The sequence below is a fragment of the Cryptomeria japonica genome, chromosome 11, assembly GCF_030272615.1.
Source record: "Cryptomeria japonica chromosome 11, Sugi_1.0, whole genome shotgun sequence".
In the NCBI taxonomy this organism is placed as follows: Eukaryota; Viridiplantae; Streptophyta; class Pinopsida; order Cupressales; family Cupressaceae; genus Cryptomeria; species Cryptomeria japonica.
In genome coordinates, this window is record NC_081415.1 from 106,285,018 (window position 1) to 106,300,475 (window position 15,458).

The following is a 15,458-nucleotide window of genomic DNA, read 5'->3' on the forward strand; positions in this document are numbered from 1 at the left end:
GCATTCCTAAATGGAATACTTGAAGAGGAGGTGTATATAGAGCAACCAGATGGGTTTTCCCTATCAGAAGACAGTGACATGGTGTGTAAGCTACATAAAGCCTTCTATGGACTAAAGCAGGCACCGAGAGCATGGTGTGAAGGCTTGCATTCCCATCTTGTGAAGATTGGATTTGAAAGAACAAGTGAAGATAGCAATATCTACTTGAAATCAGAAGGAGATCAGATTCTGATCTGTGAAGTATTTGTTGATGACATAATCTTTGGTGGAGATGACAAGATGAGTCATGACTTTGCAAATGAGATGAAAAAGGAGTTTAAAATGTCACTCATAGGGGAAATTAAGTTCTTCATTAGATTGCAGATTCAGCAAATGAAAAATGGAGTCTTTATTACTCAGTCCAAGTATGTCAAAGAGGTGTTGAAGACCTTTGGCATGGAAGACACTAAACCGGTTGGTACACCAATGGTGACCGGTTGTAAGCTATCAAAAGAGGATGACTCGGTATTGGTAAATGAGAAGGATTATCGATCAATGATTGGTAAGTTGCATTATGTAGTGCATAGCAAACCGGACATTGCACATGCAGTGGGTATTACTGCTCGGTTTCAGCAAAGCCCAAGAGAATCCCACTTGGTAGCAGGCAAGCGGATTCTTAGATATCTAAAGGGAACTATTGACTATGGGTTATGGTATCCATACAATAATGATTTCAACCTGAAAGTGTTCACAAATGCTGATTGGGCTGGTAATGTAGATGACCAGAAGAGCACAACCAGTGGTGCATTCTTTCTCAGTGGTAGACTGGTCTCATAGATGAGTAAAAAGAAGAGTTGTATCTCTCAGTCTATAGCAGAAGTGGAGTATGTTGCAGCTTTTATGAACTGCACCCAGACTATTTGGATGAAGCATGTATTGAATGGCTTCAAAGTCCTTGTATCTGAACTGGTAAGTATATTTTGTGACAACACAAGTGCAATTAACATCTCCAAGAATCCAGTTTTGCATGCTAGAACCAAGCATTTTGAACTCAAGTATCATTTATTGAGGGAAAAGGTTCAGAACAAAGAAGTGGTATTGGAACATGTTTCCAGTAAGGAGCAGTTAGCAGATATATTCACCAAGCCTCTACCAAAGGCTTCATTTACCTATTTGAGAGGTGAATTAGGGGTGCTACCCCTTCAAGAGGTGAACTAAAAGTATGTGCTCCACATCAGTCCGGTATTACAGTGTCAAATCTTTTTTGCGATTGATGTGTTGAAGGATGCTACTCCTCAGCGAGAGCAGCATAGTGGAACAGGAAAGCTTGTGCCTCCACTTTGGCATTGTTGTCAAAGGGGGAGAAGATGTGAAGTAGAGAAGATATCTGCAGCAATAGGGAGAAGATGTGATGCTGAGTGATATCTTTGTATATTGCCATCAATGTCAAAGGGGGAGATTGTTGGCATATGTGCAAGAGTATGATGACATGATGATATTGTGTGTTGTCATTGATGTCAATATGCTGTGAAGTGAACCAGTATATTGATGTTAAACAACTGGCAAATAGAACCGGTATAGTGTTGTAAACCGGTATATGAGCAATAGGTGAAGCGGTATGTTTGTCCAAGTAAACCGGTATGTTGAAATGTGAACCAATACATGGAATGTGGTAGGACTACTGGTTGGTAGTCTTAGCTTCAGGGTTTCTGGTTGAAGTGTTCCAAGCCTGTGTGATTCAACCGATGACATCGTGTGATGAGTTAGCATTGTAATGAAGATTAGATCATGTTGCCATGTCAACTTTGTGCGAGTGGAGGATATTGCATGAAGGATATTGATCCTATCTACCTCGGGAATGTGTGAAGTCCCTATAAATGTTGGAGAATGTGTGATGGGTTATCGCCTCCATGAAGCGGTGAAGAATGAACGATGGAGAATGTCTTGAGATCTGTTCAAGACCGTTGTATTCAAATGTAAAGTGTTCAATGGTCAGGATTGAACCAATCAATTGCTTAACCTAAATGTTTAGGGTTTAGGGTTTATGCTACCGACCTATTTGTTTCCTATAAGGTTGACGTTGTGTTTCATGTTGAGGTTGTTGGAAAATGTTGTGTGTGTGTAGAAATGTAGAGATACGTGATTCTTGCTAGACCACATAAGAGGATTGATACCTGCATAGTGTGTGTGCAGAAGGAAAGAACTAAAGCAGATCTGCATTGGCATTGAGTGCTATTACCAGATCATTGTAATACTTGTTGATCTTTAACTACTTCAATAGTTGGAAAATCTCTTAACCGAGTAGCTTTAACCAGCTTGTTGTAAATCCTTTAACAAGGTGACTCAAGGCCATTGAGTTCATGAAATCCTCTAACAAGGTAACCTCTAACAGGGTTTAACCCTTAACCGGGTATTCTAGCCATCCCTTAACCGGGTGATCCCTAACAGGATCAGTTCCTAACATAACCTATTGTAACAGTCTTTAACTGGACTAGGCTCCTAACAGAGCGGACTTCTAAAGAGTTCAAAAAACAGCTTGTGGGTATTCATCCCCACCGTGGTTTTTCCTAGTTTGGTTTCCACATGAAAAATATGTGTGTCATGTGTGATGCCTCTTTCATGTGATATTTGGTTATTTCCTGTTTAGTGGCAAATCATGGTGATCTAGTAAATCATTGTATCTCTAATGATAGATTATCTGTTTATGCATAAGGACAAAGTGGAAATGAGGGAGTAGGTTGTATGGTAAGCTAAGAAGATTGACCAATTCATGTCTTTCATAGTTGCACTGTATATAACTGGTAGTAATCTGGTTTGGACCTGTGTTAGTGATTGCTAGTAATTCACTATTTGTAATCAAACCGGTTCAGGAAAGTTTTTGTGCCTGTACTGATTCACCACCCCCCCTCTCAGTACCGGTTTGGTACTCACTATTCATCATTAGAGTTATCAAGATTCTTCTCAATGGTCAAAATGTCTCTAATATGTTATTTCGACTTCATAGGTTATCTCGATAAGCTCAAATAACACTTACGCTTATACTATCTTCGTCAGGATAGCTTCACCTCATCGCTATTGTGAAATGTTGCTATTCTGCCCTTGTTAGTTATTCCGACAAGCTTCTTAATATCGGTGTTCGATATAGCTATTCCGATTATCTCCTTCAATAATGGCATTACTAGATCGGTTTAGCTATCCTGATATACTGGAACCAACAAGCACCATTATAATTGATATGTGTATTATTTTTTTTGAATAAAAATAAATCACTATCAGAATTCTGACGGTAATTGTCATTGCATTGTAGATATTTGGGCCCACCATACATAAAGGTGGAACATCATATGTGAACTAACCCTAATTCACTATTTTGATTTTATATCATTGCTAGAATAGTTTTCCTTTGATCCATTTCTTGAACTATAATAAAGGTAGCTTTAGTTCATTTCTGAATCTAACAGTTTGGTTTTTGCTTTAAAAGGTAGAATGATCGAGAAAAAAGGTTAAAACATGAATTGACTAACTGTATGGTTGAGTTGTTTGGAAATGACACATTCGACAAAACCAAGCTCCTTGAAAAAGATAGCACATATCTAAAGTATGTGAGGGACCAATACAGGTGCCATTTAGAGAAGAACGTAAAGTATGAGTGTCCCCCATGATTCCAGAGAGGGAGTGGAAGGACCTAATTTTGGATGCCAAGGAGAGAATTGAAAGGTAAAAAAGAAATACACCAGCAGACGCCAAAAGAAGCCATGGGATACTATTAAGAATGTAATTATGTACTAATTAATTACTCTTTATATTTATTAATCTAACATATTTCAAACTTTTCATCGACTGAGTGACACATCAAAGGCAACCAAGGCAAGACAAGAAAAGAATAGGCAACACAAACTCAACTCTGGTGGTTATATGAAACTTGCCGCATGAATTGTAAGTATCAGTAAATGAAATATCGCATCAAAATATATATAAATTACAAACACTTTCTTTTTTAATCAAACAATGCAAGCAAAATTCATGATACCAAGAAAAAATGCAGGGCTCTGAATTCAATAGAGCGCCCACATAAGATGACAAGAGAAATGCCTACCAGCAAGGCTATATAGCCGTGCTTGAATGGCTACAAGAACTGAGTGAGCAAACACAAGATTTTGGTGCATCCGTCACACAGGTAAATAAGCTAAATGAATTTTTTTTCAAATTGAATACTTTACCAATAATCTAATTGATGTTGAGTTCCAACATAAAGTGACTATATCTGTTTTAAATAAGCAAGCAATGATAACAATGCGCATGACATTGGAATGCAGCCTGTTGATCATGAAACACGACCTGCACATTAAGGTCCGGATGTGCATCCGAGTAGTGGAGGTATTCATTTTCTATTCAAATTTATTTATGTAATTATTAATATAATTAAACATCTTAAATTGTAATTAGTGTAGTAATTAATGTAAACTTTTTTGTTAATATTTTAGAGCATGTAGTCGGTGGTGACTAAGTGGAGCATGATCTGGGTACACAACATCAGGAACATGATATTATTCAATCAAGTAAAGAGGACCACTATTATTGCATTAAACAAATTTAATTGCAATTGGTGTTCAACATTAATGTAACCTTTAGTATTTCAACTCCAGAGGATCTAGAGGGTGTTCAGCATGTTGAGGTTGAGGCTATACAAAATGATGTGGCCCCATCAGGTAAAGAGTGCCATGGTTATGTTCTTTAAATTAATGAAATACTTGTAACAATAATAAAAAAATATTTTGAATTTAATCCATTTCTTTGTTATTGCAGACAACCCCCCTTTGCTTCAGTGTCCTTGTCCTCAATATAGGACTAGGGATACATTGAGATCATGAGCAAAGGGAAGAACAACTAAAGAAGGGGGAAATGATGAAGAACACAATGCTCCACTTATTCTTTACATGCTTTCAAAGAAAAAACAAAAAAAGAAATGATTGTAATCTACCTTATTTGATAATGACTGATTTTTATGTGTTAATTAATGTAATTATGTGCTAATATGGTTATGAATGATATGTGTTAATTAATATTGATGAATGTTGTGTGTTAATTAATGTTAATCAATGTTATGTGTTAATGAACGTTATGTGATATTAACGAATAAATGTTATATTTTATTATTGGTAGAAAGAATGAATGAATGTTAGATGTTAACGGGGAGTTTAGAGTGATATTAGGGGGGAGAGGGGCCAAATGAGCTTCCACCTTCACATGGTTGGCCCTGTTAAGTAGACAATGTTAAACTATTCTTGAAACCAAGCGAAGCTCAATAAGATAACACACTTTTCAATATTTCATTATGTTGCATAGTTAATCTTATTGAATAATGTATATTGAATCTTAATTGCATGCTCCAACAGAGCCAACACGAACAACACCACAAAGTTGCTTGGTATAATGAACTCCCATTTTGTCTTGTATGTACATTAACAGTATTAGTTACTTCTAGTGTTGATATCCATGGTGGGACTACAAAAGTTATGAATATGCCTCATCCTTGTAAGTTTTTTTATTAGTTGACATTTTCTTTAGCATTTTAAAATTTCCTTATCATTTTAAGTCTAACCACTTTTATATGGAATTTATTGTTCTAGTTTTTTACTATCTGCCAAACATTATCGATACAAGGACTTGCATTGCATCCATTTTTTCAATTAGGTATTATAAAGGGTAGGTTGTATTTGTAAATGTCTTTTTGAGTTCATCTAAATTTTATAACTGTTACCTCACATCTCATTATTGTTGCACCAGGGATTATGGCCATCATAGGCTACAATTGCAACCTCTCGATGCCATAGAATCTCTTTGTTCTTAAAATTGTAGCAGACTGTCAAGTACATTCCCTCCTTAGCATTCCAAATTGTAGTGGTCAATGCACATGACCAAATTTAATTTGACATCTAGAGCATAGTATTATCTTTTAAGTAATAGGGGGAGGAACCAAGTATTCAAATTGCTACCAAGTGATATAATATTACTACTGATTCTATCTTTCTTTTTTGCTTCATGGTTTAAACTATTCATTTGTTCTTTTTTGCTTCGAGTTTTGAACTATTCATTCAAAAACTTATTGTCTTTTTCTTTAGTTATAGCTGTGTATGGTGAAAATGGATAACAATGATAACAATATTGAAAGGCTAAATGAATTCAACCACAAAACCCTAGCCTAACAATGAACAAAGATCCACCATAACATATGAAGATAACCTAAGACAATGCAAAATAACTCAAAAATCACAAAGATTATACCATCACATGTCCAATAGGGTTTTGATCTCCATTCTTCCTATCTCCATTGATCTTGCTTGATATATTTGCTCTCAGATTTTTGTATGCACAAGAGCTCAATAAAGAACGGAATGTGGTTGCAAGTAGGATCGTAGTGTAGCAAGTTGCATGAAAGATTATTAGCATGAGTGATTAGGGTTTGACAATGAAGAAAGCATCTCCTTAAATAGAAGACACAATATGAAATGGAGGGTTAAGATTGAGAGGTGTAAAAAGAGAGGTCGGCTAGGATTAGAGGGTAGGTATAAGAAATACCAAAATAATGAAAGAGGTAGGTAGTGTAGAAAATAAGAGATGAATGACATGTGTCATGGGTGGAAAAAGATAATGAATTAAATAAATAAATAAAGATTTATTTAAATAATAGAAGAAGTGGGACAATTAAATAAAAAATATTTATTTAATTTAGGAAAGGGATAATTTAAATAAATAAATGTATTTATTTAAATGAGAAATAAGGCTAGAAGAGGATAAATGAATTAATTAAATAAATAAAAATTTATTTAATTAATAGAAGAATTAGCCTTAGATAATTAAATAAATAAAATATTTATTTAATTAGACTGGACAATTTTAGGTGTCTACAATAGCTATACTTTTTTTATGCATCTTGGATTTGCAAGTGCATCATAACTCACATCCTCTAACGGATTTTGCTACTACTTGCATCCTTGATAGTGCATGCAACTTTGCAAATGAATCGCTATTTTTGCTCCGCCAAAATAGTATAACACACAACCTTTTTGCAAATGAATCTTTGGAGGTTGCCATAGAATAAATGGCCTTTGCACCAATAAAAATCTCATCCATGATTTGTCTTCCTACATCAAATCCTCATTGTTCCTCATAAATTAAATATTTAAGGCACCTCTTGAGATGCTCTGCAATGAGTTTGGAAATGATTTTAAACACCACATTGTAGAGGGCAATAGGCTGAAATTGATCAATCTTATTTGCCCCTTCTTTTCTAGAGATCAAAGCCAAGAAAGTAGGGTTTATAGCCCTCAACATCTGCTTATTGTTATGTGATTTTTGAACAACCTCCAAGAGATCCAACTTGATTATCTCCTAGAATTATTGGAAGAACTCAATAGAAAAAGTATTAAGGCCCGAAACTTTCTCTTTATTCATATGAAAAATGGCATTGTCCAATTCTTGGAGTTCAATAGTGTGAATGAGGGCCTCATTCATCTATTGAGAAACTAATAATGGGATGCAGTCAAGAATAGAATCTTCCTTCTCCCTAACAGGGGAGAGTCTTTTGTAAATAATGCTGAAATGTATTAAACAACCTCCCAAGCTATATCATCTTTTGAATTTGGTTGAGCACCATATGAAGATACAAGGGTTGAAACATATTTAATGATTCTGTTAGCTTTCACATAGTTATGAAAGAAATTCATATTCCTATCCCCTCCTTAAGCCAATCAATATGGGCCTTTTGCTTCCAAGAAAATCTCCTCTCTAAGCTCCCATTCTTTTAAATCCTTGATAGCTAAATATTTCTCTTTACAAAAATCCAATGTCATGCCCTGATCCATAATTAAATGAGTTTTTCCATCAAGACATGCCTAAGCTACCAATTTGTTACTTTAAAGGTTACCAAATCCCTTATTATTCCATCTCTTAAGCTTATATTTTAAAAATTACAATCTTTTAATAAAAGAGTACATGGCTCTATCGCGGGCTGGTTTACCTTGGTACCACCATATAGACATATGGTCTTGCAAAGATAGATCTCTTAGCTACATCAATTGAAACTTAAAAGATTGGTTCCTAGGAGAGGTGAAAATGGTCATTGAGAGATTGATCAACCAACGATTTGAAGCTCTCCAATCTAATATTTTTGAGCTAGTAGCCCATCTGTCCCTAATCTAGAAGCAAGACATCGTGAATCTATCAAACCTTTCTGAGATTGCATTTTCACTGTACCTTTTGTTGTTCCTTGTGAAAAATCCATTGTGTTGCCTCACATCAATAATATTCAAAGACTCAATATTCATTCTAAGAAGGTGAGGAGAGGGATCAAGCCTAGCCACCCCTCCTCTATTTTCCTCAAAGCTACAGACAACATTGAAATCTCTAGCCAAAATCCAAGGAAGCCAAGGGGCCATGGACCTAAAATATCTAATGTTCTCCCAAAGGTGGGTCTTGCCCATGGTATCAGTAGGAGCATAGACATTACTAAAATGATAACTCTCACCTGACTCCAAATTAGAAGAAGCCAAGGATATAGAAGACTGGCTAAAAGTCCACCATAGAGGGATAATCTTCCTTGGGTCCCAAAAACAAGCTAGACCACTCAAATTTCTTGAAGCTCCAACACACTAAAAAAGCCCATGAGACCAAATACTGGAGGCCTTATCAAAAATCCCATCCACTAACAACTTAGTATCCTAAATAAATAGAAAGTTTGGGAAATGGGTAATAACTAAATCTTGAGAAACCTTTTGTCTATGGATGTTTTTTCATGCCCCTCACATTCCAAGATAGAACAGTCATTTGAAGGGTTGGGAGAAATGAGAATCATTGGTTTCCACTGACCCAGACTCTACCAAAGTATCTATAACCAACTTCACCTTTTCCCTTGTCCATCTTACATCCAATCCTCAAGGGTTTCTCCGAAGCCCCTTTTATGAGAGGTTTTGGTTGTTAACCCAAGGTCTAAGATACCTTACCATTCTTCCTGAAATCAACTGTCCCTTTAACGGGAGAGGATCACAAGCACTTGAGACATCACCACCCTGTAATCCTAGCTTCTCAATTGGTTCAAAGACATCTAGATTCTAGGAGTGCACATCTATATCCAATAATTCCTCCTGATGATCATTTATTGGTAAACCTAGAGGCTCCTTCCCCTCATCCTCTGCAATTGCCCCAATCAAGGCCCCCACATCTGAGGAAAACTCCATAGGGATTCTTTCCTCTTTAGTGAGATTATCAAAATCATCAAACCTATTAAAACTCATATCACTTTATCTATCTTTCAAATTTCTTTTCTTTCATCTCCCTTTATTTTGAGGCTTCACAGGAACAAAGCCCTCCTTATCTACAATCCCTTTAGACATAGGTGCCTTCTGTTTATCCACCTTAGAGTCAAGGGTGGAAGGAGCATTAGAAGAAGTTTGTGCCAAATTAGATCGAGGGAATTTCCTTTGCAAATGCCCAGACTCATGACAAATACAACATCTAAAAGGGAGTGTTTCATTATCCAAAGGTTGTATCCATGAAGAGGATCCAAGGAATAATTCAATAAAATTCGGTAAATGCTTACTCAAATCAATTTCAACACAAATGCGAGAAAAGGAAATAACCTTCCTATCCCGAGTTAGGGTTGTAGAACCAATTGGTTTGCCTCCAGAATTTCAATGAGCGCCTCAAAAGTCACCCTTGATGGGAGTTCTGTAGTAGAATTGAAGCCAACATGCTAGGGTTTGGTTAACAGCCCCACTTGATTAAAGAAATACGGGTCTCCTTCAAAGGCCTTATTTTTATATATCATGCAAGAGAAAACAAATAAAAAAAAATTATTTTCCACCATAAAGATCTCCATGTCCCTCTCCAGATTCTAGATCCATCGAGCCCAAGCCTCCAGAACCGGCAAAGAAAGACGCAACCCCATGAATTTACAGATAAGTGCATGATTGCTCTAATATGCCATATCCTCTATCCTCTGCAACTATATCAGGTTGGATCACCAAAACAAGATGATCCTAGCTCCTCTGCAAACAGCTGTTAACTTTGTTTAAGCCAGATAAACCCTTCAAGGGTACAGACACAATCACTTGTGAAAATCTTCCCTTGAGGCTCCTTACCCTTTGCATGTAACAAAGACGACATATCTGAGGCATCCATGGCCGTCTGAGCATTTAGATTTGGAGATGAAACACTCGCTATCCCGCAACAAAATGAACCCCCAAATGGCAGTCTACCCCACCACGAGCTCCCCAAACCACCAATCACCAAAGAAGTAGCAAACAAAAAAACAAAGTACCAGCCAATCACACTGGGAGAGAAAGAGAAAAAATAAGGCAAGGGCAACCCCACGCTGTCCCTTCCCTGCCCCACACCCACACCACACAAAACCCCAAACGCAGACCCCACTTACAGTAAACCGCAACCCACACGGATCGACCACCCAACGCATGCCCAAGCTCGTGCAGCACACTCAGCACAGTTACAACAAAGATTACGACTAGTGTTTCCCTCGGCTAGCGCCTATGCCCTCCTTGCTAACGCCATCCTAGTTTTCTACTTGGGTGCTCTTCTAGGATGTGCTTTAATTTAAGTTATATTTAATTATTATTTTAATAGTGTAAATCTAAATCTCTATAAAATAGTCATTTGATTTAATTGATTATATTTTTATAAAGAAATCTCAAAAAAATCCAAAAATATATCATTCTTAAAAAACATATTCATACAATATTCAAATAAATGATTTTAGTTAGTGAAATTGAAGAAAACATCTTTTTAATAAATTATAAAGTTAAGAATTTTGCATGTTAACTTTATAAAATTGATTGTTTTAAAAACATAAATAAATAAAATCTTATAATTGATATAAAACCAATTTATTAATGACCAATGAAAAAATATGTGATTATCTCTAAAGAAAAATATTTTAAAATAGTAAAAGATTTAAACATAATTTCTTATATTAGCAAAAGAGAAAATGATTTAAAATTAATCACCAATTCAATTTATAATTTTATAATAAAGGCACTATTAAATATATATATTTTTTAAATGATGTTTGATGGTGGCTTCACTATGGACACTACATGTCCCAAGACACCTAAAGACACTGTTAAATTAAAAGCCTATTGTACAAAATTATTTTCATAAAACAATTTCTTGACAATTTTAACCTTCTTCATTAATTAAATTTAATAACTATTAATTATATGATATCATTAATTATATGATACCTTCAAAATTTTAGAACAAAATATCTTTAATAATTTCATCATTAAAGTTACAGCTAATTCACTGAGCAAATTCGAAAAACTGCTTACCGTGTGTGTTGAGACTCGATTTTTCACTCCTATTTGGGGCGTGGAATGCATAGATTGTCCACTTGAAAGACGGATTTGAAAACTTGGTTAATCACACGTGGGAAACGAAGATAACATATTTAGGGATAAGGTTGCAGAGACACGTTGAATACTCTCCGCACTCAAAAGAATGGCATTTGTATCCTTAGCGAGGGGAAGAGTACCAATAGATAACATAGTTCCAATAACCGTCACCTTATTGTCATGTTGACCCCCCAATAGCTGTCATAGTGAAAACACCATTAATGAATTTATTTTGTACCAATACCCGATCATTTTTTGTAATTAATTGGCCCATTTGTGCACAACTATTGGAACATTTGTCCCATTTGTGTACCACTATTGGATCATTTGTGCACCACTATTGGGACATTTGTCAACAAGTACTAGTGATTTTGAGTTGACGGTTACTGGAACATCTTTAGTTAGGTGTTGGGCGACACTTTGAAATGTGCACTTTTTGACCTTTGTGCACATAACTGAATCGACAGCGTGCATCGTTACTACCCAGAAGCCAGATCAATAGCTATAAGCAGTTAAGTTGCATACGAAGACAACTAAAAAAACAAAATCAAAATCCGATATACTGTATAGGATCTGTGGGTGCGGAAATTTAGCTATGACGGCTACTGGTGCTCTTCCCCTACTTTCACTTCTGCTTGCCCAGAAAAGGGAATAATATTCAGACGGTTGGAAATCGATGTGATGATCTATCCAATTAAATTAGCATTAACTATGTTCATCGATAGAATTAAATATCATTCATAGTCATACACAACACATCAATCCAAATCAGATTGTACAAAATAAAACAGTCCTTAAAAATCGCGTCTTTCCATTCGAATAGTCTCAAATGCATAGTGAAAGGATAAGAGAGCGACACAATCTCCATTATTGCGTTCCTTGTCTCGTTTACGGTGGAAAATAGTATATATTTTACATCAATCAACAATTTTGGCCCTACAGATTTTGGACCACAAACAATCACTATCGATGTCCATTTAAAAAGAAAGCATGATAAATGTATTTGATGCTCATTGAATAAATTTAATAGATTTGATTGATAAACTCTAAAGTTCTTCATTATAATGATGACATGGAATCAATTTTTGTGGACGATGGAAGATATTAATGATTTCAAGATGGTAATATATAAATACATTTATTGCTTATGCAACGAACTAAATAGATTGAAAGTATTAAAGTTTTTGAATTCAAAATTTATACAAACTTTTCAAAAAAACTTTAGGAATGCAAGGATGTCTATTATCCCCAATCTTTTTTCTCTTCAATCGACAAAGTAGAAGAACAGTTTAATATGTAAGGAGGAGATGGTATTCTTTTAAGAGCTCATGTTGTATTATCAATCAACAGTTTAATAATGCAATGCAATTTTGGGCCTATAGATTTTGGACCACAAACAATCACTATCGATGTGCTATGATGAATTTATTTGATGTCATATTCTTTACTCGCTTCGAAAGTCCGGATATGCTTTTCTGCAATCACTTTCACGTTTTACGCAATTACCAGCAAGTTCGATTCGAGAAGTTTATTCAATGTGAAATTTCACATCAATGAAGAGTTTAATATTGCAATTTTTTAACTCCGTTAATATCCTATATATGTATTGAATAGTGCAATTGACAAATACAATAAATGCCAATTGAGTATATTTAATAGATCTGATCCGTACGATCACGGATTCACGGCCACGTTTCTCCACACTACTGGACTCCAAGGATTGCAATCTTAAATAGTTCAGTAACAGATAAGGTTTGATTAATTAAGAATAATAAATAAGATTAATTAAGGTCCTAAAACCTTTTTAAAGTGGAAGCTAATCGGCGTCCTGCACTATAAATTGGAGCTAAGATCAAGCTGATTCAAAACACACAAGACGAAGATCTCGATTAGATTTGAGTTAGTTTGCGATGGCTTTCCACAGCTCTGCGTTTTTTCTGTTTTTGTTGATTGCATTTCCATTACTCTCCCATGCTGAAATTTCAGAGGAGGTGACTCAAAAGATCAAGCGTATCAATGCCAAGGGCGAGTATTACGGGCTGGTGGTTTCCGGTGAGGCAGAACTCAAAGTCGTTCTGGCTCAGGGATGGTTCCATCCTGACCAGGACTTGCCTACTGTAGATATCTCTGGTTCTCACAAACCCCATTCTTTTTCTCATTCTCTTCCTCTATTCATTTTAATATGGCGGACGATTAGAAAAATATTTCTCCTTTTCTTACTTAAAAGCAGTAGAGGTATATTAACTAGTTTTGGTTTACTCTGCTACAGCTCGAAGGTTCCGTGTGGGAGATGTTCAAGGCTGCAGGACTATTCTCGCCATGACCGGAAGTGGATCGGTATAAAACTAATCTCTGTTTTTTCTTTAGCTGAATACTATTAAGACTAGTTTGAGTACTGAAGCTGTGAGTGATTATGGATCAGGTTAATGCAGCGCAGACGACACAGTTGCTGCTGACCCACTTTCGTGTGAAGGGAGTAATTCACTATGGAAGAGCTGCGAGTGCAAGACCCAACGATCTGAGTATTGGTGACATTGCTATTCCCCATCAATTCGCACACACTGGCGTCTGGTATTGGGAGGTACTCCCGGGCCCCAACATTCTTCTCTATTTTCTTCCCTTCCTTTCTGCTCTCCTTAATAGATGATGACAAATAGGTATTTGATTTGGAATGATTTCAGAAATTTGGAGGTGACGAGGGAAGCTTCACTCGCGAAATCGCAAACCTGACGTTTTCGAAATATAATGTTGGAGAAAAGAGAGTTAACAATAAGCTGCAGAGCGTATTTTTCCAGCCAGAAACTCTCTATTCGGTGAAAGGAACGCCTGAGGTGGGAACCGCCAAATTTTGGTTTCGTGTGGATGACAAATTGTTTGCCACCGCACAGGAGATTGAGGTAACGCTACGTTTTCACTAATCAAATGCCAAACGTTTTTTTAAGTCGGTGACTTAATATTTGGCATTATGCTAAATTAAATGGACTTGCAGGATACACTTTTGGACAGGTGCGTGGGGAAATCGCTGATATGTTTGGAACAGCAGCCAAAGATCAAGAGGGTTGAAAAGGGCGGCAGTGCCAACTTTTATGTGAATAACGAAGCTTACAGAGATTTCCTTAAAACCCAGCTGAATATCGCCTCCCTTGACACTGAGAGTGCAGCAATAGCAATGGTCTGACTGACTACGAGAGCTTCAAATTTTATAATAATATGAATTTACCGATATATCTCATATTTGAAATCACTTATATGAATATGTGCAGGTTTGCGAGGGCGAGAGGAAAGCATTCCTGGCAATGAGATCGATAACAAATTACGCAGGAGGATCTTCTGCAGGAAACGATGCATCTGTGATACAGCAGTTGTGGTATTTCCATGCTCGTGCGGCAATCGTTGCACTTTTCAAGAAACTGGCAGTAGGGGATTCCTACCTCGAATCTGTTACCGTTAGTGAAATCTGGTAAATGGAATATCAAGTTGTATGGTAACTATGTATCTGCGTATGTGTGTGCTTTAAGCTGCTGCTTCAGCTTCAGAATCAGCTTACTACTATGTATATTTGCTTAGTCTAAATAAATCGCAGTTTGAAATTTTAAAATAACCAGGTGTAATACTAACCCTGTAAGATGTGATCGGTTTGAAATTTTGAGTTGGAGGAGAATTAAATTAAATTAAACTTAAATAATAAAATAATTAATATTATTACAATGACAAAGAGGGAATTTATCTTACAATATAAAAATATCTTACTTTTCTTTCTTTTTCTCTTTATTATTATTTTATTTAATTTTTTTTTCATCTTGACAATAGATTATGGTGTATGATTTTGGGGATTAAAGATTTCATATATCAAATCTACAAACATTTCAACCTCCTTCATCTAAATTATTATGGCCGTTGAATCCAAAATGAAAATAAACATTTTTTATATATATCTCATTTGGTTAAATATAGATGACAATAATAAATTAAATATGAAAAATTTCATGGGCTACTTTTTAGATGTAAATTTGAGGGGGTGGAAAAGGAAGGGAGCTAGAAATAACCCCACCAACTTGGATTTTTTTTTCTTTC

General features: G+C 35.9%; 1 protein-coding gene across 1 annotated transcript; it reads left to right on the top strand.

Annotated features, from left to right (window-relative positions):
* Nucleotides 1-13,201: 13,201 nt before the first annotated feature.
* Nucleotides 13,202-14,985, top strand: LOC131041300 (bark storage protein A). The gene is made up of 6 exons (XM_057974341.1): nt 13,202-13,514; nt 13,654-13,721; nt 13,807-13,965; nt 14,066-14,281; nt 14,374-14,556; nt 14,648-14,985. The coding sequence occupies exons 1-6, from the start codon at nt 13,295-13,297 to the stop codon at nt 14,846-14,848; spliced, it is 1,047 nt and encodes a 348-aa protein (XP_057830324.1). The 5' UTR covers nt 13,202-13,294; the 3' UTR covers nt 14,849-14,985.
* Nucleotides 14,986-15,458: the final 473 nt, after the last annotated feature.